At 31.6% G+C, this 24,122-nt stretch overlaps 1 protein-coding gene across 5 annotated transcripts; it reads right to left on the reverse strand.

Moving 5' to 3' along the window:
- Window positions 1-678: 678 nt before the first annotated feature.
- On the reverse strand, window positions 679-22,820 carry LOC139512419 (uncharacterized). 5 transcript variants are annotated; one of them, XM_071300030.1, is made up of 6 exons: window positions 21,345-22,820; window positions 6,421-7,011; window positions 3,546-3,727; window positions 2,733-2,893; window positions 2,062-2,225; window positions 679-1,532 (listed from the first exon to the last, which is right to left on the reverse strand). In XM_071300030.1, exons 1-6 carry the CDS (start codon window positions 21,348-21,350, stop codon window positions 1,356-1,358), a joined length of 1,281 nt encoding a protein of 426 aa, XP_071156131.1. In that variant the 5' UTR covers window positions 21,351-22,820; the 3' UTR covers window positions 679-1,355. The 5 variants fall into 5 exon arrangements, with proteins under 5 accessions (XP_071156131.1, XP_071156130.1, XP_071156133.1 ...); XM_071300029.1 differs by lacking the exon at window positions 21,345-22,820 and adding an exon at window positions 18,215-18,459; XM_071300032.1 differs by lacking the exon at window positions 21,345-22,820 and adding an exon at window positions 16,990-17,358.
- Between the last annotated feature and the right edge of the window lie 1,302 nt (window positions 22,821-24,122).

Here is a 24,122-nt window from a genome sequence, read left to right on the forward strand (position 1 = left end):
TATGAAGCGATTATAACCGATAGTCGGTTGGTTGCTGTCATCCGATTGTAATAGATAATCGGTTGGTAATTTCAACCGATTATCCAACACTACTGGCAGCGGTAACAGTTACACAGACACATCTCACAAAACGTGACTCAAGCAAAGTATAACTACATTTCACAAAGTAAGAAATGTAGAAATTCATGTAACGAAAGAAGAAAATACGTTAACAAATTAAGAAATTGTGTTTACACATTAAAAGAAATTACATTTCACAAATCAAGAAAAGTAGAAATTCATGTAACGGATGGAAAAAATACATGTTACAAATTAAGAAATTACATTTTACAAATTAAGAAATTGCATGTTACGAATTAAAAGACATTGCATTTCACAAATTAAGAATTGTATAATTTTTGCGGATATTCCCTTCCACAGACGGCAACGGACGACAAGTGATGAGGTGAGCTCTCATAACCCTTTTGGTCAGGTGATTTAAAAACAAAAGATCCCTTTTAACAACATAATTCATATGTAAAGAATACGCATGTACCCATAAATGAGAGAAAATTGGTTTATTTCTACCTGGTATTTAATGTATATTATGTTTAAACTCTTTTTCATGATTCGACGAATTGAACAATTTCTCATCAATTATTGTTTCATGAGCGTTCAAACAAATAATAAATAAAACCATTCGGTATAAAAATTTATTCAATAAAACAACAATGTAAACAAATCAACATTCTATTTTAATTTATTTACATTATAAATTATTTGATATCCCACATAAAATATAAAAACATGTGAACGCAAATATAATGTTTAAAAAATGTTTAACAAAACGTCAGACAGTTTAAAATAAATATGATCAAATGAATGCAATAAAGCAGTCTGGTATTGTTACAATGTGTTATCCGAGAGAATCGTAAGCTGGTTCTCGACTGACTACTACACTTTGTTCATACAGTTTTGAGTTTTAGAGTATAGCGTAATACACCAGCGGATTCCAGTTTAAGAGAAACGTCAATATAGTAGTATGATAGAGTTGTCTTTCTTTGATCATGAACAAAATTTACTTCATTAGTCCACGTCGAAACTTTTGTGAAACACAAGGTTCTTCACGACAATTTCTATATAATTTTTATGATGTATTTTGAAAACTATCATTTGATTATGAATCGTGATAAATTATATATATACGCACTATCAAATGCTGGTGTAGGAATATGCCTGTTTACAATTCACCACTTCTATCATCTACATTCACGTAATGTAGATCGTAACTATCGGTATGTCGCTTTCAGGGAACAGGTGCTTTCCCGGGGGATGATACAACATCATAATATTTAATAGCTTAACGATTTGTAACTTCATACTTTCGATACACTTTCTAATATCTGCTGATATAGTTCTGATTCTATGAATCTTGGATATGAGTCCTTTTCCATTAATGCCTGAATTTTGTGCTGTGCCACTTCGAATGTTTGTTTAGAAGGGTTTTCTAAGTTTGAAACTGTTGTCATTCTTGTGGTAGAATCTAAATTCACCTGAAATGTAAAAAAAAAAATCTGAATATTGAACAAAGTCATGTATTTTAAAATGTTCTAAAACTTGTTTGTTAATAGGGAACTTTATGTCCCTTTGGTATATTTCGCCCCTCTTGTATGCTTTACATAGTATAACATAGAATAGAATCTGTTGAAATTTACAAAAAATAACAATCTCTTTTATGTTGAAATCCTGATATAATTTTCAATTCGGGACAAAAGTTAAAACAAGCATGTGTCCATAGTACACGAATGCCCCTCTCGCATTTTCATTTTCTATGTTCATAAGATAATCAAGAAACTTTGGTTAAAACTCCTATTTGGCATTGAAATTTGAAAGCTAATATCATAGGGACCATGTGTCAGAAAAAAATATGCCCCAAAGTGGGACATGAAAAAAAACCCAACAGAAAGCATTATGTTCTACTTGTAAATACAAGGTTTTTTTTCAAAACTTGAAATATTAGTTTGTTCGTTTGACGATATGTATACATGGATCTTGACGTGCAGACTAAACAAATTAACCTACCTCTTTGGGGGCCTGGAAAGCAACATAGTCGCTATATATTTTCTGTGCAAGCACCGGAACATTAAATTCTTTACAAAAACGAAATTCCTCACAGGCAATCCAAAACTCTAAGTTCTCTTCACTGAATTCGGACTTCAAGAATCCCTTGAATAGTTCCAAACCACCTGTTAACAATGAATGAACAATTAATTAATTAAAAGAACAATTAAGACTGATATGGATGCGCCAACTTAAAGAGTTTCTGGTTAATGATTGCATATTGACATTATCACTGTGAATGACATCTCATGGCTTTTAAAATCTTGCGTTAGCACGTCTGGGTGCAGTGGGTGTGATCATGTTGGTTTCTATAATTTATATAACAAACTGTTCAGACTTATTCTTATTGCAATTCACATCTAAATACTGAATTTAAATGAGTTTTATCTGATAGTTTGAGATCCATTGCTCTAAATGTCAACAATAATAAAGATGATAACTTTTCATAACATGTAACTTACTGTTCAGTATGTTTTTGCTCATAGATAAATACCGTACTTTCCTTAGTTGAAGCGTATGTGTTGTTTTTGTTTTTGTTTTGTTTTTTTGGCGGATAGTTAATTGACAACCATACAACATCTTGTTTTATTCAAATTGGCTGCTAATTTATGAAAATGACAGAAGCTACTTACTGTTATCAGTTAACAGTGATTCAAATGATTTACTCCACTGAAAGGCTTGATCATATGTTGGAATCGTGAAATGCAGAGGTAGAGAAAATTTAGGAACAAGTGCCGTGTCCGTGTTTCTGCGTCGTAGATTTTGAAATTTCCTCTTCATATTCTTAAACCCTCTGCAAAACATGAACAAACAAAATATAGGTTTGATATCCATATAAACAAAAAATACATAAAACCTGCTTTATTAATTTTGTGTTGTGTAGTAATATAGTTTTAGTGCTAGTTTTAGAACAACACCAACCAGACATGCCTTCATATATGTGTTCATTTCATTATTAAGATTTTTGAAACTGTCTTCAATTAGATTCATCTACGTGAACTGTGAAAAAAATATTGTCAGAATAATGGCACAAGGGTATTTCCTCTTTGGTATCTTCTCACTGTGTGTATAAGAAGGCGCATCTTCGCAATAGCTACATTTTGTAAAAGGATTATGATCTGTTCCCCTCCTCTCCATGGAATGAGGGGAACGGATCTGTTACCCTTGGCTAGCGATGATGAAGAAGGTAGAAAACAAAAATTTTCTATGAATCATTATAATCAGATATATATGTGTGATTAATTTGATATTCATGGTTAACTTGATATTCGTGATTAATTTGATATTCATGATAAACTTGATATGCATGACAAACCGAAAACCTAACTACTCTTGTGGAGATTTTTGTTTTGTTTTACATTTTCTTGTTCTATCTGGTGTTTGTTTTATGTGTCATACTCTGTACACATAAGACTTCTGACGAATAGTTGAAAATGAAAACTTACGAATTTCTCGATTTAGATTTGGGCTGTGAAGTATTGGTCATAAAATCTGGAGAGTTCATCATTGCAGCATCTGCAGAACATGTTTTATGAACTCTTCTAGTCAGTTCTCTGTCTGTCTTACCATCACTATCACTTCTAAATCTCTGGTGATATAAAGATAATTCCATAGCACGACTTTCCATCTGTAAACAAATAAGATAAAGTTGAGAATGGAAATGAGGAATGTCAAAGTGACAACAACCCGACCATAGAGACATTCATTATAATAATAAATTCAGAATTGCGGAACAAAAATAAGAAAAACTCGATATTGGTCTCCTTTCCTCAGTTCTAATGACGCTTTTATAAAACTGCTTACGTTTTCTTTGTTTTATAATAAACATGATTAAGATTAATTCGAAGCGCTTATTAATCAAGATGATCATGAATAATTTGCTCGGATTGAATCGCTTTTCTGAATATGATAGATCAGAAAAATTTAAACAATAATTTTAATATGTAACAAACAACCCCAAGATTCCAATTTTCTAACAGGAACAACTATTTAAAAGAAGACACTGTTTTGACCTTTAGATGGCTTTTAGTATCTGTATACAGTATCGTTAGATTGCTGCCTTATTGTATCCCCCTTTTCTCCCTACATATCCGATCATGGCCTTTATTCATACAGATAACCATTCCCAAGTACCTGCTTTCATGCACAGTTGCTTGTTTGGTTTTTGTATTGCGTTTTTGGTAGTGTTATGTGAATTGTAACAGTTGTTTTTGTTCTAATCATATTATTGCACATGCTATTGCATGTTAATTAATCAGACTGAGTGACAAATTCAAATAATTTTTTACGGTGAGGCAAATTATAGTCCTTTATTATTAAAAATCTAACAAACATACAAAATGATTGAATATTTTAATAGTCTCTCTTTTCCACAAAAACAACTTCCTTTGATTACTTTGAAAATCTAAACTCTCAGATAGTACGCTTATGGATCGGGTTTAATATGGCAACAATTTTAGATTTACAAATTCCACCGTCATATAGTGACTTGGTTTATTCTACCAAAAATAAAATAATTATAATCTAAATATCTGCATGATACATACTCATTTCAGAAAAACAAAGTTATTAACTTTTTTTTTGAAATACAACCCATTTTAATGTATAAACATCATGAAGCTATGATTCATTATTATCGTCCTTAAGCTATCGTCTTGAGATATTAAAGGACATTCCTATTTAGGATCGATTTCTTCTCGAAAACTACTTTATTTGCTGCTAGAAATAGACAGAGAATTTATTTTGTCACGAAGTATAAGGCCTTTTTACAGAGATCACAAATTAGTTTACCATAAATAGTTTTCTTAAGCTAAAAATACCATGAATACAGTTCGATGAACGAAAGAAAACCGCTGTGTTGATGATGTGCTTTTGTTGGGAGAAAATAAAAAAAAAGATGTTATTGTTGTTATTGAAAAATATGTTTTAATAATTAGATTGTGTTTACCGTGACTTATAATGAAGCAGTAATTATTGATATTAAACCCTTAAAAGCACAAAAATATCCCGAGGAAACAGAAGAATGTTCAAAACAAAACAATTATGCATGGTCGGTAAATGTATATACCTATTTTTTTTATTTCTTATTGTCGTGCCAAACATTGTAATAATAAGTAGCTTATAATGTTCCATTTTCAGTTCAGTGAATGTTATATTTATGCGTCTTTGACAGTCCCCCTCCTCGTAACCCTTGGCTAGCGAAGATTGGCATTCATGCAATCATAAAAACTAGAATCTCAAAGATACTTGTTTTGGCCAGTAAATATAAGTAAGGTACATGTTTAATATTTTAAATCATTGACTGTCCAGTAGCAAATATCACAGTAATAATGCGATAGCGATTACTTAAGTCTTTAAAAGGGAACATTTAAGGCGTCAATTTTACTCTGCAAATATTTCAAAACAGATTTTAAACAGACATACTTTAGCCTTAATTATGATTACATTAAATTTAAGTTATCATTAAAATGTTATTCTTACCTTAATTTTAAATTTACATAATGAATAGTATTTTCGCCTCTTGTATTTTGTCTAACCACCCTCCTAGATATGATTATATTAACATGTAAAACCAATACATTTTGTTGCCAAGGATCACAAAGAAATTGGTATTGTTACAATGCCAAGATGGCATATTTATGTAGGAAAACTGTAGCTGTACTTGTCAAGTCTGGTTAGCTGTAGGACAGTGCAATGTCACAAAGAATGACAAATGTCGGTTTTGGTTTGGCAAAGGCATAGCATGAACTCATTGTTTAATACCGTTTGACCTTAATTATGTACCAAACGCCTTCAGTTATTCATTACACGAGTTTGTTGTTGATATCTGGACGTATTGCACAAGACAGCATTTGTAAGAAAATAATTTGTTTACTGATTCCCAGAAGAAAAAAAATGATGTATTCACATGTGTAATAACCCCTGTAGATTCGCTCCTCTGCATAACGCCATACAATAATATATATTGTCAAGGAAGCTGCATTTAGTTAGAACGCATAGTTACGGATACAATTCAATGCATTTTCTACTTTATTTGCATTAAAACTTACAATAGACTAATGATAGAAGAATTAAAATATCAAAAATATACAGCACGTGACAAAATAATAATGACGTTTTACTCTTGAAAAACGCGCATTTGTGAACTTAATTTGTTGTTCGTTCATTTTCGTTAAATATGTTTCTACATTCTACACAGCAGAGGGTCACCAACAAGTCTTCAATGTAGCGAGAAATTCCCGCACCCGGAGGCGTCCTTCAGCTGGCCCCTAAACAAATATATACTGTTCCCAATTTAAAATAAATAAAAAAAGCACCTACCGTATCTCCATTTTGACTTGGATCAGAGTCAACAAATAGTGCATGTGCAGGAATGTCATTGGTACAACCAGCACTATGACTCCGACGTAATGGTCGTGTTATCATTCTTTTAAATCGTCTGCGTTTGGATTCTTTGTCTTTCTTCGTGTAGCTTTGTTTAGAATCTATTGACTTTGTGTCTGAATGAAGGTCAAAGTCTGATGTTTCAGGAGAGGTATCACAAGTAAATGTTACTTTACTATCTTTAAGACCCGATGAAGATGAAGTACTGTCAAAAGATAACTCAACTGCTTCATCAATGTCAAATGAACTTATTTTTCCCGAACTACTTTTTCTATCCATTATTCTTTTTCTCCAATTCTTTGGTGTAGATTTTTCCTTTGTTTTTTCACAAGAAACTGTGCACTTGTCTTTCATTTCTGTACACAAATCTGATGGCAGTCTCATTACTTCGTCCCCTTGTTTTAAATCAATTGATTGTGTTTGGTTTGTGAGATCAAGTTTTGGTGAAGACAGATTACGAACGAACTCTTGCAAGTCTTGGTTCCACTGTTTAGTAATAGGCGTTGACGGTTCGTCTAATTGCACTCCCTGCAAAACAAAACAAAAAACCAAATATTATATTTCATATTTAATTGTAAGTACAATATATAAACACCAATCCACTCGTTGATTCACAGATGCCACTGCTGCTGATGATGAAAAATAACTAGTTTAGCATTATATTTGTGTTTGCTTTTTAACAAAATTGTTAAAACAAACACTGTATTTAGTGCAAGCATATACAGTATGATAGAATATTAGAGCACCTACAATTCCAAGTGAATTATTAACGCATACAAACCTCTTCGTTTCCAAAAACGCAATAAAGTATTCGATACAAAGTCATATTCCTATTCTCCATGTTTACGTTATTAATATTATTATTTTGGTTTTAATTCTATTCTTGCTTCTTTTTGAAAAAAAGGCTTCTAAAAAAATGTTTGAATCTTTTAAAAGTGAATAATGTCATACAGTCTCGTACAGAGTTTATGTTTAAATTTTAAAAAGTTATTGACTTTATATACGTATCTCCGAAGTGTTAATTTCAAAATAACGTCATAAAACGTGTAAGTGCGAATCCATCACTTTGAAGTAAACAACATATTTCATAAGGATATCAATTGCAGTCTATTTATTCCTTTTAAGTAATGAATAAGTCATGTCAAACACACAATAACTGTGATTTCTTTCCAAATTAGGTTTTCAGAATTTGCGGAGGAGAGAAATATCTCCAAACTTCAAAACGGGAAATAAAATCTGTTTTTCCATTTATGGAAATATTTTAATGTGAGAGTATTATAGAAAATAGACGAAAAATACAAAAAGAGACTATAAAATTCATAAATAGAATAGAAACTGACAAAAAACGAACGAAAAATAACGAGTAGACATGACTCGATTTCGAACTTTCGGGAGATAAAAATGCTGATCTTTTGAAAGCTGTATAAACTTATTCCCATTTTAGAGAGTTACAAGAAGCGGCAACATTATTGACATTATATTTAAAAAAAAATGGAAGTGAATATGCTGCAGCTATTTAAGAACAGAAATGTTTTTCTTTATAATGTTGTCACCGTTCTTGAATTCACTGAGAGATAGACTGGGAGGTATACCATTCATAAAAGTTAAAAAAAAAAAAGGAAATAAATCAAACAAATAAAAAATAATAGTAAAAAAAAAGTCGATAGTGTCAAAACGAGAACTTATAATTGTGAAATTGAGTGAAAAGTGTATAGATATTTTTTTTAATTTTTTTTAATTATTTTCCACGGACGTGCTTTTTCAGCATATCAATAATGCAATCTAAAAAAAACTTTATGAAATATTAATGATAAAATTTAAGCTATATATATATAAATAAATATATAAACTTGCCATATTTCTACGTCAGGAAATCAAAGTTTGGATAAATAAGAGATTATTGGAATCATGTCTAAGTTCGTATGGCCTATGGCAAAAAGTACTTCCTTTTCGACTGACCACATAACGTTATTGCATTGCGTCATTTTGGTCAGAACCGTTGTCAGAGAAAGAGAGAGCGAGCGAGAAAAGGTAAAAAAAGGTGAAGAAGAAAATCCTGTATACAAACTAGTATATAACTTTAACACCCATTGTCGAAGTGTTGCATGAGTATTAAATAACTTTGTTATATTCTGTATTTATAAACGTAATATATCGCTGGACAAAATAACTTTATCAGTTGTTGACAAATAAAGGTTAATCGAGCAATTCGTAATATAAATGTTCTATTACATACAACCATTGACCAACTTGAAGTTTTGTATAACTTCAAAAGACACAGACTATATATGTGCACGCCATACGCGTACTTATGTTAGTGCTAAAACTTTAATTTACGTCACTGCTTTATCGTTGTTTTTAAATGGATTTTCAAATCCGAATTTCTTTAAGGAATGACTGTAATATTTTTTCTGTCTATTCGAAATGACATAAAAAAATTGGTGAACACTGAATAACGCGCGTAGCGGGTTATGTAACAGTGTGCACCACATTTTTTATGTTATTTCGAATAGACAGAAAAAATATTACAGTCATTTCTTATAATTTAATTCTAAATTCCATTTAAACCGTAGAAAACCATGGAAAAACGTTGATGACGTCACGGTCACATGACTAAATTATGTCTATGGGCTCATAACAAAATAACGTCAGCCAATCAGAAGGCGCGTTACATTCAAAATTAAATTATTAGTTGATGAAAACAACTACAATTTGAATTTGATTAATTTCTTTATTGACAGATATCTAGAACTAAAATGAATCTAAAAAAAAATAAATAACAAATTCATAAATTGTTGCGAACTTCAAAAATATCTGATTTGCGCAATGTTGCCAAATCACTGGGTGGTACATACCTGTGTTTAATAACGTCACGATAATATTTGTACAAATTATAAAAAGAAAATGCTTTTGTATATATATATCAAATATAAAAAAAAGAAGATGTGGTATGATTGCCAATGAGACAACTATCCACAAAAGACCAAAATGACACAGACATTAACAACTATAGGTCACCGTACGGCCTTCAACAATGAGCAAAGCCCATACCGCATAGTCAGATATAAAAGGCCCCGATAAGACAATGTAAAACAATTCAAACGAGAAAACTAACGGCCTTATTTATGTAAAAAAAATGAACGAAAAACAAATATGTAACACATAAACAAACGACAACCACTGAATTACAGGCTCCTGACTTGGGACAGGCACATACATAAATAATGTGGCGGGGTTAAACATGTTAGCGGGATCCCAACCATCCCCTAACCTGGGACAGTGGTATAACAATACAACATAAGAACGAACTATAAAAATCAGTTGAAAAAGGCTTAACTTATCAGATGGAAAATATGTGTGGAAGTAGTTTACTTTTCAAATATTATTATATTTTTCATACAATTTTTTGAAAATACGTTAATGGTAGATGGCTTAATGCGACTTTTTGACTTTTTTTCTTGCGCATTTCCGTGATCGTAAACGATTCATATTTTGAGCTTTCAAATTCCTTGAAACGATAATTATGATTTTAAGTCATCAGAATTTCTGACGTCTTATTAATTTTTAAGGGGGTCTGGTGCACTTCTGACTGCTTATCACTTATTGAGACTAAATGTACAGCACCAAGCTTTAAAATGTTACCTTTTTTCAGTAATAGTCACCCATATCACTTAACTCATTACAAATAAAATCATTTTAAAAAAGAACATGTCTCTGTCCGACTGTGATAAGACTTAAACACATGACTTCCATTTATATTGATCATAAATACATAAGCAAATCTCAGGTCAAGTGTTCGCGGATTACACGCAAATAGTCATCTTTGTTGGAATGACAGATTGTTTCAATGTTCAACCTTTATGGTTTTGAACCAAAATAGAATGAAATTCAAAACAGTGTAGCTGTGGCCATTGATTGACACATTAAAATCATCCATTGACTGGGACAATTTACGTGAACGTTTGTCTGTAACGACCACTGTTCACGACGTACCTATGATAGACATTTAAACTGTGGGGTCACCAAAGGTTTCTTAACGCCTTTAATTATAAAATAATTCGAAAAATTAATCAGGAATAACCTTTGTGTTTTGATTTATATAATTGATATAAATCAAAATATCGTGTTATTTCTGATTAATTTTTCGAATTATTTTATTTAGGTGTTGAGAACCTTTGGTGACCCCATAGTTTAAGTGTCTTTAAAAAGTATATAGTGAGCATTGGTCGTTACATACAAACGTTCACCTAAATTGTCCCAGTCAATGGATGATTTTAATGTGTCAATCAATGGCCACAGCTACACTGTTTTGAATTTCATTCTAATGAATATTTTGTAAACAAGGAAAACGTAAAGTTTAACGTACAAATTGAAATTTAACACATATGTAAACAGATACAGGCGATTTGGTATATGATACAGATAAAAAAAAATGATGATTAAAATATTTTATTTTCTATATTTATAATGCGTCTATCACTTCTGTACATGTCTCACTTAGTTTCAAGTGATTTAAACGACTCAAAGAAAATACCAAATTTTACTATCCATACTAAATTGTTTCTTAGTATATGGATAATAAAATTGGGTGTATTTCTCGGAGTCGTTTAAATCACTCGAAACTAGTTTCTTAGTATATGGATAATAAAATTGGGTATTTTCTCTGAGTCGTTTAAATCACTCGAAATTAGGAGAGACATGCACAGAAGTGATAGATATGCATTATAAATAGAGAAAAATGAATATTTTAATCAACAACAAAATAAAATATATCTGTATCATTGCATATACCCAAACGCCTGTGGTAACAGGGGGCAGATAATGATTTTTGAAAGGGTTGGCGTAATTCTCGAAAAGGAAAATATATACCGCCAAACAGATCGAGGAGAAACAATTCTTGATCAAATTAACGATTAAATGCTTAAAATTCGTTGAAATCGTGAGGAAAAAAAAAACTGGTGCACTCTCTCTACAGCCCATTGATTTTATCTTGACTGTACTTGTCCGTTCTCTTATTTACATAATTACAGTCAATGACGTCACGAAGTGATAAGCAAAATTATGCAGTGTCTTTATTTTGGCAGAGACATGATATATGTATTTCTCTGATTAGGGTAGTCATTATTTTTTTCTTCATTTCTTTCATATTTTAGTATATATACGAATAAAAGAGAAATTGGGTATACTGTGTATAACGCGTCTTGCGTATTAAATTCATAAGTCTGGGACCTAATATTTGATAACTATTGAGAGACAGGAACACAAAACTACAAACACAAACACAAAAGACATATTCATTGTAGGCGTCAACAATAGGTCTACTCTATATATCAATTAATGATATTAAAACAAAATAGTCAAAACAAAATAATATCAGTTTCAAGTCGCCGTACATACACCAATCTGTTTTTTTAATGTCCGATGCAAAAGATTCAAGTTAAATAAAATCTTAAAACATAATGTATATCTGTGAATGAATAAGTTTGTTTTCAATTGAATAAGTCAGCAATCTTTTTCGAGGAAACCTTAGTGTTCTTCAGATATGGTTGATTAAAGCGTTTATGCAAGTCATTAGGCCAGTGCTGGTATTATCATATTGATGCAGTTTAGAAGTTTGATGTTTAAAATATTTTTTCAACATTTTACAAGGTAATGTAATTACAAATGGAACGGGGAGGGCGGACTTCTTTTGTTACCAATGAATTAAACATAGCGGCTTGATTTCATGTTCAATTATAAAGATAAGGAGATGTGGAATAACTGACAATTGGAAAACTCTCCATCCGATTTCAAATGAAATGTAAGCGACAACAGCCTAGGTAACATTTCGGCCTTCAACAATGAGCAAAACAAATAACATAACGTCAACTATAAAAGATGTAATATTTTTTTTTATAATCGATGGATGTGATAATAAATAAAGGAATTTAAGAATTAAATGCATTTCCGGATTTTATTGATGTGTAAACTGAAACAAATCATTCACAAATTTTGCAAAAAAAAAATCCTACGTCTGTGAGTATATTTATCTAGTGGACAAATCGATATAAACTCAGGAGTATACTATTACTGGACAAAAAGAATCACTTGTAACTACATGTACAATATTATACGACTATATAATCAAACAATCCAAAACTGATATAATTTACAAAAATGTATACGGCGAAAAAGTGGACAACAAAGAAAACGGAAATAATAATAAAAAAAAAACAATAAATATTTCATTTCATTTCAAAATAAAATAACAAAACAATTATTATTTTTTTTTTTTTGCTGCAATATTAAAACCGTAAAATTGCAATTAAACTCGACATTTTTTTTTTGATAAGAAGAAATAGTTGGTTCGATTACACGGCCAATATAACAAATTGAATGTTTCCACAATGCTTGACCGTAAAGATATAAATACACTTTCAACGTCGAGTTAATATATAACTTGTATAGCTGTTAGGCCGGTGACCAAAGTCGGATTTATAAAATTTTAATCGTCAAAAATGGTACACGGCTATATCATATATCATCGGATTCGGAAATATGTGTACTTTGAGATTCTTCTGGTCGTCAAATGAAAATATGGTGCAGTTTTTCAGAAATCTTGATCAAAGGTCATAGGTCGTTTTCAAGGAAAATTAAAATTGAATATCCAACTCCAATTCAAATACCATTTTTACAGTAGAATGATTAAAAACTTAAATCTATTGTCTTCCTTATTCAATTTTGCGTCCAAAAAGTGAAAATCCATCATTATATGAGATTTCCGAACACACGTATGCGACTGTACAAAAAAGGGGGTTAGTTTTCAGCTTTACATGATGTATTTTTTTCAAATAATAAGAACAATGTCTGTCAAAACTTAACAAAATTTATAGAAAATTATGAGGAAATATGTATTTATTCATATAACCATCTAGTATACATCAATGAAAGTGAAAACTTAAGTGTTTGCCATATACGTTAAACTCGGTTCATGCAAAACAGACAACACAAATTATTTCAAAACATACTAATAGCTGAGTTTTGACAATGTCATGACGATTTCTATGAAATAATTTTTTATCAATAGGAAAATAAATCATTTCAAGATAAACTAACAACTTTAAAATGGTATATTTTATGAAAGAATAGCCTTTTATTCGTTTGAAAATGAAGAACGTTTCGGTTTTTCAATCCCAAACTAAGTGACGCACGATCATATTTTTTTATGCGGGATATATTGACATAACACTAAATATACTTAACTTTAATCAGTAATTCAGACCTCAAATGACTTTTGTAATGCGGGGACGTTATTAGGACATTCTGACCATTGGCTGGAATACGTATGTTCGCAAGTGGAAGTTTTAGCAAATCTCGAATGTCAGTATTGGTCCGTAGTGTTTAACAAACACGACTAAATTCTTAAGCCACGAATCCTATAATGATATTGCGAATATCAATGTTAAACTTTGGACATCTAACGTGTTATGTCTTGCAATAGAGTGTTGGTCAAATGTTTGTGTACCACATATAGCGAGCTTTATCCATCACCATTGGACATCATCGTCATTGCTAAATACACTTTGGCCATGTCAATCTATTTTATGGGGGACATAAAACAACTGAAACATCAGTGCACATCTAGGACAAATGTCAAAAGAACCCTGTGTTGAAAGAAACGTCTTGTCCTGCTGCATGAAACTCAAAATATCTTTAAACAAAAGCCAAAGGGACATTAAAAGTCATAAGTCGAAATAAGCTGACAACGCCATGGCCAAAAAATGAAGAAAAAAACTCACAGACAAACAATAGTACACATAGCACAACCCTTGATAGCCGTGACTTCGGTTTCTTGACTTGAGCCGGCTGCCACTTTGTCTGTATGTCTCAAAGAAACACAGGCAACCGTACGTAAGTTACCGATGATTATGTTTAAAACAAAGCATTGGGAATTCCAGGAAAAACAAAACATAGTTCATTTTGGTTGTGTCAACAAGATGTTACCCGTGTCATGCGAATCAAAAGTATCATTATATTACAAACAGGAATGAAACACAAATTAATTGCAAATTTTCAGATCTGATCTGACACTTAGTAACTTAAAATTGTAAACCGTAAAAAGACGTGCTAGTGAATTGGGCCACGACAGAGCTTAAATGTATCATTATTTATGATACGGTAATATAAAAACCTATTGTGTGTCTATTTCAGTCGCAAGTTCTTCATAAAAGAGGGACGAAAGATACCAAAGGGACAGTCAAACTCGTAAATCTAAAACAAACTGACAACGCCATGGCTAAAAATGAAAAAGACAAACAGAAAAACAATAGTACACATGACACAACATAGAAAACTAAAGAATAAACAACACGAACCCCACCAAAAACTAGGGGTGATCTCAGGTGCTCCGGAAGGGTAAGCAGATCCTGCTCCACATGCGGCACCCGTCGTGCTGCTTATGTGATTACAAATCCGGTAAATAGTCTAATTCAGTAGGTCAAATTCATGAAAGGGAAGGGGATTGTACTAGGTACATGACACCAAAATTAAATTTCCACGTTCGACACTCAGGTGTTAGAATTGAAACAGAATCTTCTAAACATTCCGGGGGTATACGAGATAACCTTGTTTTCAGTATGTTTCGTGTTAATCTTTGGCGGTCTATGAATAGTTTTGCAGAATTTTGTTTGTCATTTACGTCGTTCACCTAATTTTACCATGTCGTTTTGATATTATCGTCGACTAATATGTTTGAATATCCCTTAAAATTCTGCGGCCTGTTTTAAGTAGTCAGGGGTACACCCCTGTCCAAGAAGACTGTATTGACTCAACAAGCATCAGCATAGGGTATCATTTGAGATATGTGCACATTATACGATGGCGCAGAGGAGTGTAGTACATTGAGACCTAGCTGGGGAATTGACATTTGGAAAGTTAAAATCGCCCTCCAAAGTTTGTCATAGATTTTTTGTTTGTAGTCGTCAATCCGTCTCAATATCAAAGAAAAAGGCCAAGATATGAAGCGAACATTCTAATTTCTGTAGTATCCTTTATCACAAGCTAACTGGGAAATGTAAGTACTGACTGACTACAATGTAGGTAAAAAAGAGAAAGGTAATCTTCAATACATCTGAATTTTGAAATCATAGAACTAAGCAAAACGGTTTACTTTAGGTCTTTAAATGTTTTGCATTTCAAATTGCAGTGCGAACTGTAGATATCACTATGTCATGTAGACTTATGCATCATTCGTATACATTTTTTATGATGAACAATTTGCAAGCCAATAGAATGAATCCGATGATAGATGTACATTTATGAATTAAAGTCACAATTATATGCACAATCTTGTGTATATTTATAATTACACCAATCAACTGTGTCAAAATACCTCAATTTACTGTACGTTTGTAAAAATAAATCAATTATTCTACTTGAGAATTTAATAAAATAGCACTATTTAAGGTATTAAAATGAATGTTTGCTTCTTTGAAATGATAACGCAAAGTTTCAACGGACTTTCTAGTTTTGTTATCTTTTGGGGATTTTGTCGGATCCCTATTTCTTAAATAAATCATTGAAAAACTTATATTTCGCCCTTTAAATAAATAAAATCCAAATAACACAACCTTTAAAAAGAATTACGGACACCAAAATATTTCAACGAAACAATAAAACATCAACAAAAACAAGTAATATCAAGTCCAAATATTACAGGAAAACTATGTCCCAGCCCAATCATGGACGGGACACAACTATCCGGAATATTTGTAAGTAAATGATTGATGAGAAGAGATTTTTAAAATTAAAAAAATATCGTTTTAAACAATATGACCTCATAAAAACATGTGTACATGAAAAGAAAAGATGTAGTTTTATTACTTTATAGTAGATACGATATAGTCCATTCATCAGCGCTTTGTTGTGTGATGTTGGAATCGGGTAAAACACAAAATATGCCCGTTAACAGTAGTTTTTACCTTCATAATTTGTCATCAAAAGGCATTGAGGATAACCCTTTTTGTCTAATGCATAGAACATTATGTTTCACGTTTAAATAAAACAAAAAAGAAAGATATGCGATGGCAGCTTTTGAATAAAAAGCCAAACTGCATGCCACTTATGATCTGCATTTGATGTCAAATTTGCTGACTAAAAGCTGAAATAAAAAAAACTGCACCATACGACTTTTTGACGACCAATCTTAAATTCAAGTAAAATCATTTTTCTAGGACTGTGCCAACTTTTAGCCGTGTACCATGAAGTGAAATTAAACTCCTTTAATAATCGACTTTTTCCTATTCTGTCGCTGCACTATGTTGAACTGATATAAAAAGATAAATCTTGTCATGAACGTTCTATTGTTGAATATTTTAGCTAAAATTTTAAAAGTCATTTTTAACAATTTATCTAATACTGTTCTAAAGGAATCTACTTAAAAAATCTGAAAAGTCATATCATATATTTTTACATGAAACAAAACTTGCAATTTATAAATTATCAAATAAACACCAATAAACAACATACCTTGATTAAAAAGCCATGTTCTATAATACTGTTACATTTATCAACCACAAAACCCACAACATCAAGGCGAAAATATGACAATATTCACCTTACACTTGTCTAATTCAACAATAAAGCCGTTCTATAAATAATATAAAATTCTTACACCGTGCCAAGTTATTTCTGATGCATCCTATAACAATGTCACAGATATCGTGTGTTAATCTAGATATAGTCTAGCTCCAGCTGCCGAAGCGTGCACAAAACACAAAGCGGGGGTGGTGTTCAATATCGTTTTTAACTATCTGTTCGTTTCATTCATATGACATATTGATTTACATCGATATACTACAGAAAATCTGTTGCATAAATGATGAAATGTACGAAGGATAGGTTTTATATTCACATCTGCTTACTTTCTTGTATTTTTAAAAAGATTATTGTACATTTTATATGTAAAAATCTATTACATTGTAAGCATTAAATGTTAGAAAATTATATGTATACGTGTACTGCACTTGGTGTAGGATGTTGTACAATTCATTTTGACTGAATGTGTGTGTGGGGGGAGGGGGAGAGTATTCCTGTCATTATGTAGGGGTATTGCTTTAAAACATTAAAGTTTTGCAGAATAAATAAAGATAAATACGGACAATACAAAAAAAAAAAGATGCATATAAAAGATATTAGGAATTACCCAACAATCTAAACCATTTCAACCACTAATATCCAACTTCTTAAAAAAAAAACTGACGTCTTTACAGAGGCACCTGTTTCAGATATTTGGACTGACCGCATAACGTGGTGAGATGATACCACTTACTTGAATTTCAGAGAGCGAAATAAGATTTAAAAACAAACACATTGAACATCAATTAAAGACTAGGTAATGTGTTGCGAATCACTGAAATTGCAAAATGCATGCATGTGTATTAACAGGAGAGGAACATCAGAGATAGGGAAAACATTGGAGAACAGCTTGGATACAGAACCGAAAAACACAGATATTTTTTTCTAGAAAGACATCCGTTTCATTTTTCTAAAAATGTTAATAAATAAGTAAGTTTTTAAAAAGGACAAATTCATATGACAAAAATTGATAACGCGGCCACCGCCTCCCAATTCCCGGACAGCACATACACTACCTTACCTTACGGGCACTTTTATGTAGATCTATATAGTGATCCACTCAAAGAATATTTACAATCAAATTACAGTTCTCATTAATATTTCAAAGGTTAATTACCTCAATATGAAACGTTGGCGTTGATACACGAAATTCTGAAATACATGTAAGGTTATTGATTCCATGAAATTTGAAGCAACACAACATATTAAAATCTGTCTTGTTCTAGATCTACGAGAGGATGTTAAAAATTCTGACCAAGTTTCGTAGTAAAATGGGTACGGATTATTGTGGAAAATAAACAGGATGTTTATAGCACTCAAATAAGGAAATAAACTCCTACTCAAGTATGTCTTAACATTGTTATGGGATAAACTATTAAACATCGACAAACCTCCAGCTAAAATTGTACAAAATATCATGATTTACAAAACCAGTTTATTTGTATTATAATAACTTACTATATATATATATATAGAGAGAGAGAGAGAGAGAGAGAGAGAGAGAGAGAGAGAGAGAGAGAGAGAGGGGGGGAAGGGGGAGGGGTGCGATATGTCTTTCATTAGAAATAGATGACTAGGGTAATATATTATCTTTATGGAGCATTCCAATAACTATATTGTTATAACATGTTCTTTACATGCTGGTATCGTCCCTACATTCCCTGATCAGCACAAGACGCTGCGGCTCATATGATACTAATGTCTAAATGTAAAATTGACACCGACATTATAATATTAAACGAGACAAGTAAAGTATTGAACTGTAGGGAATGCTTCGACACACTAAAAAATTCAGTTGTGTTTATCATGCCGAAGACTAAATCGTTTTTTCTACTCGCTGTTTTAACCGTTGTAAGATATTATAACATGTACTTTTACATATCTGCCCTGGTATCATCCCTTGACCCATATGAGATCTCAGCTTACGTATTGTGCTGATAAGGGAGTCTGGGATTATACCAGGGCTGATAAGTTGTAATCTATAAATGTCTTCTGTGAATTAAAGTACATTTTACTGACAAATCCATATGCTTGAAGATGTATCTTGCTTCCAGTTTAAGTATTTGCCCGGTTTTAGCATCCACAAGAGCCTAGGAATGTTAAATGGTACGAATGTATCAACATTAATATATCAGTGAAGTTCATGATATTAGGCTGACCTCTTTTCTGGAAGTATTTTAAGGTTTTATTGGGTTATTGGGATTTGTTTGATTAACGTATAGCATGGGAATACATGTACGGTAAAGTTGTAACAGTAAATAAAAACATACTTAATCTGCCTTATTAACATAATCATGATAGAACCAAGAAAACGATTTTTGTATTATATTACATTATTATTTTAGAAAAGTTTTGTCGGCCGCAATGATGCAATCATTAAAATAGAATAGTTTCAAGAAAACTTGCATCTGAAAAGTTTTATTATTATGTTATGTGAATTTTCGTAATGATGTGCAGATTTGATGCAGATTTTGGGTGCAACATGTATTCAACCTATAATAGAATGTTATTAGTTTTACTTTTTTGTTTTATTTTAAGGGCATACGATAAGAAAAACAGGGTTATTTTTGAACGGATGTTGTCGAGGTTAGTCATGAAGATATATACTTATCTTACACCTGTTTCATTCAAGGAACGGCAATCATTCATGTATACATGTACATGTACAAATTTTACACGACATATCGACATTTGTTAATCTAACAAGTATGCACTTTTTTTATGTTCACAAATCGATGTGTCTTATTGAAGCCGATTGCATGACTACAAATTATTTAATCTCCGTTTTCTGTTTTCCGTCTTGTATAGTGGTTTCCTTCTTTAGTTTTCCGCCAACTTTACCATTGACTACAATAGAGACAAGAACGTGTCTCCACATGCTGCGGGATTAAACGGGTTTTTGTTTTATCTCAATACCACACCCCCCCTCTTTTCCCCTCTTTAGAGCCTGAATAAAATCAAGCAGGATTTGTATATTAAGACCTAGTTAAGATAAGTATGAGAAACATATATAATGAAGTGTTCGTTAACTTTTTAGAGTGTGTTCTTGTCATTCATAATGACTCCACTCCAACATGCCAGTCAATATGGGCGAGTGGATGTACACAGATGAGGCAAACACATATTCTTATAAAATAGGTTCCTTCCATTGTGAAATTGAATGCTATTTGTAACTGAGTCGTCAATAAATCCGGAAAATGTCTTTTATCTACATTGTTATAACTGTTAGGGAGCTACCATTTGATTTTTATGGGGGGGGCTAGGATGAAATTTGAAAAAAATAGGCAGGACAGGAGTTTTGAGTTAAAAAAAAAAGGCAGGATGAGACACTTTGCAAAAAAAAAAGGCAGGATGACAATTCAGGTAAAAAAAGTCAGGATGAACTAATAAAAAAAAAGGCAGGACCGAATAAAGTGAAAAATAAAAAGGCAGGACAGAGATTACAACTAAAAAAAAATGCAGGACAAAATTTTTCATCCTAGCCCCCCCATAAAAATCAAATGGTAGCTCCCTTATGTTATATAACAACTCATAAAAACAAAACAAAAATGTTTTCGAAGGATTGGTATTGAAATGACGCAAGCAAAAGAAAAAACCGCATGTTTAATAGTTGGTGCAATTTATCTTGTCTATTTATTTATATCTTTCAGTCGTTAATATGCATGACATATTGATAATATAGGACCAAAGATGATTGAAGATTACATGCTATTATAGGCTCTATAGATTATAACTACAACTGGATGGTAAAAATAGCTAAACATGTATCAAGTACTAATCTGTTAATAGTACGTACTTACAATGGAGAAAAAGAACTATTTGCACAGAATACCTAAATTACGATACATAGGCCACGCTTGTTATTTTCATTATTTCATTAATTTACTGCAGTAGTTATGTTAATCATGATGTCCATCTCCAATCCTATGGTAAGTATGATGATACTACATTGTAGAAATGTAAAACGAGCGAGGCGAAGGCCATTACAGTTCATGGTACAAAAAATGCGTATCTCTGTACCTTTTATAGAAAAAGCATTAAAAATTATAAACACACAAAAATAGACAAATACTTTTTTTCAATTACCGTAACCATTTTTGTTTAAAAAACAAACATCTCAGTATATATTTGTACAATTACTTATGGATTTTAAATGAAATCCAAGGCTGTTGAAAATTGATAAGAATTATTAATGATCATTATTATTTGAAATTATATACAAAATGGAAAAATAAACAAATGCTTACCCTCATTTTTCGTCTGTACTGGTATTACTCCAATATGTGATCAATAATATTCAATATGATGTTAATTCATGTAACAATTCTAACAAAGTGCACATTCATAGCTCTGTTAATAGATATATTTCTTCCAGCCAATGACAAAATCAATCGATAATCCCTAGAAATTGTCAATTGCTGTAATTATGAACGAAAATCAATTATACTCGTATTCCCAAGGTGATCTAAAATTACATTAAGTGATAATTACTTTCTCTACTATACAGGTGTCCATCATGACAAACCATTCATTAGAGAATGTCAACAACTTTTTACTGATACAACTGCAACTTTATGTTCAAACGGCTTCATTTAAGCCGCGACAACCCTAGTACTCCCTTGTCAGAATTCTTTATCTATAACTTCAAAATTACGTCTTTTCTTCTAAGTTAATGGTATTTGTTGTAATCCCATTTAAGAATTTCTCAGAGGAGAAATGATTTCTAATAACATGCCGATGGTTATTGCAAATTCTTTTCTTTAGTCATGGAGTTATCAAGTCTCAATGGAAGAAGAGGTCAATACAATTAATTGTATCAATAGTTCTATAATTTCCCGGAATAATTCTCATATATATTCCATGACTGTACAGTCAAAATACCATTTATCTATTCATCAAGCTATCTCTCAAAGTAAATAAAGTTTCTTTCACATCAGGTTAACGTTGAGTTCCAATCAGGTTGTTAAAATAGATCTTCTAAAATATTACCTGGGTGGTAAATGTTTCTTCTATTGAAGATGATATGCAGTAGCTCGTTTAAAGATCGATGCTGAATGCAGACAGACAAAAACACTGCTCAAAACTCAACCACCTTTCAATAGAAATGTGTTCAACAGAATTTTCCTTAGTAATGATTTGACCTTTATCAATGAACGATTCCTCTTCAAAATTTCTTTTGCAGAACAGAAAATAATATTTTCAAATGTATGTAGGATGAAATCCTCTTATGTTTATCTCTTTTGAATACAGTGATGTTATTTGAAGGTATAAGCATTCATTTTTAAGTCTTGAACTTTTCTCTTGCTTAGTTAATGGGTAATGCTATAGGTAGTGTATGGTTAATATCAAATTTTATAATCAAACATTTTGCACTTAATTCATGACGTAAAAAAATGAATTTCACAATAAATCTTTGTTTTGTTGTTTCTTTCACCTAGCCTATTTATTGATGGTTTGTTAAGGCGTACGTATCAGATGCTATCAGGTGAACTTAATATCACTTTAGAAAAAAAAACTTATGCTATACATCTGTGAAATAATCTTTTAAATATTTTAAAAAAAAGTGATAAGATATAATTAAACAAATATTCCAGACCCTCGATGTTTGTTATTAAGATTGCTCGTATGTCTAAAGCTAACCGTGTAATTACTTTGGCTGATTAAACTAACCAACATAACGACTTTCATTTACGTCATCATCGGCCTGAAATAGACGAAAGAGTGAGAAAAATTACCGCTTGCCTGCGATAAAGCCAGACGCTGATGTACTGGTTACCCTTATTAAATCGTGTGCAGTTCATTTTGGCGGCACAGTAGCCATTATTTGTTTACTTAATTGAAAGCTAATATTATTGATATGAAATCAATAACAAACGGAAGCAGATGTTATTTGTTTTGTAGAATAACTTGGATTTCAAAGTGATGGATATCTCTGTTGTTTAAAGCTCGGGAACATGCACTTAATATTATTAAGATCTATTTTTGTTCTGTTTGTTGAAAATTTATTTTTTTCCCTTCTCTGATTGCTTTATTTTCTATTTTTTTTTCTTTGTTTCTTTTCAGGGTGCTTGTTTATACAATTTTCTTTGTTTGTTTGCTCAGTTTGTTTGTAGCAGTTTTTCGATATTTTTTTGTCTGGTTCTTTTTGGGGTGCTTGTTAATTCAATTTTTTTTTCCTTGTTTTTTTTCCTTGTTTTTTACTTTCCTTTTCCTTTGTTCTTTAAAACACTACCACAAGAAGTAAATTAACTAGTCGGATAGCATAATTCTTCAACTTATATATAATTTATATATTTTTGATATTAAACATTAACTAACTTGATGAAAACTGGATGTGTCTATTTCTCGGGGGGGGCCACTTCAAACTTTTTTTGGTAGGGGTGAGCAGCTGAGACATCAAGTACCCCACCCTTTTCATATATTTTGTTTATCAAAAATATATACCTTTTCATATATTAATGAACAAAAAACAGACCTATAGATATATTTGGATATTTTTCATCTTCTTGTACATTAGTATTTACAAAAATTTTTGCGGTCCCGCTCATTTTACGTTCTTGTTTAGAAGCAACGCAGTCGCAATAATCACACCTTGCTTTTCCAATAAATTCTTCACTCCTCTATTTGCCAGTGCTATTTGCCCCTTTTATATCTTTAATTATGAAGAAATTTCAATTTCAAAAGACAATAACATATGTTTTGTCAGATAAATGTAGTAATACTTCAGATAGTATCACTTTTACTGAGTTTAACATTAATTAAAAACTGATTTGCCGTTCCCTCTTGAAGGACGCTGACACTATGCTATGGAATTTCTTTAAATGTTTCATGTATACAAACCTTTCAATGTTAATTAGGTGGAAATGTCAAAATGATTGGATTTATTGCATCTATAACTAACCTCAGTGGAAATACCACATTGAACAAATAGAGTTTAATTGGTTTGACAAATAGCTGATGCATTTACGACTGTGGTTTAACCGCATCGAAAATAAATACGAACATTTGATTAGTTTCAGATACTT

Source organism: Mytilus edulis, chromosome 2, assembly GCF_963676685.1.
Source record: "Mytilus edulis chromosome 2, xbMytEdul2.2, whole genome shotgun sequence".
Classification (NCBI taxonomy): Eukaryota; Metazoa; Mollusca; class Bivalvia; order Mytilida; family Mytilidae; genus Mytilus; species Mytilus edulis.

What these genes read in the sequence shown, in the direction of transcription:
- LOC139512419 (XM_071300029.1), bottom strand. Translation starts at nt 18,301, where the DNA reads ATGTTGTGTTGCTTCAAATTTCATGGAATCAATAACCTTACATGTATT. An exon ending in AAATCTAAATCGAGAAATTC is followed by an intron (nt 2,894 to 3,545) that starts GTAAGTTTTCAT and finishes CATGTTTTGCAG; the next exon opens with AGGGTTTAAGAATATGAAGA. An exon ending in CTTTCCAGGCCCCCAAAGAG is followed by an intron (nt 1,533 to 2,061) that starts GTAGGTTAATTT and finishes TTTACATTTCAG; the next exon opens with GTGAATTTAGATTCTACCAC.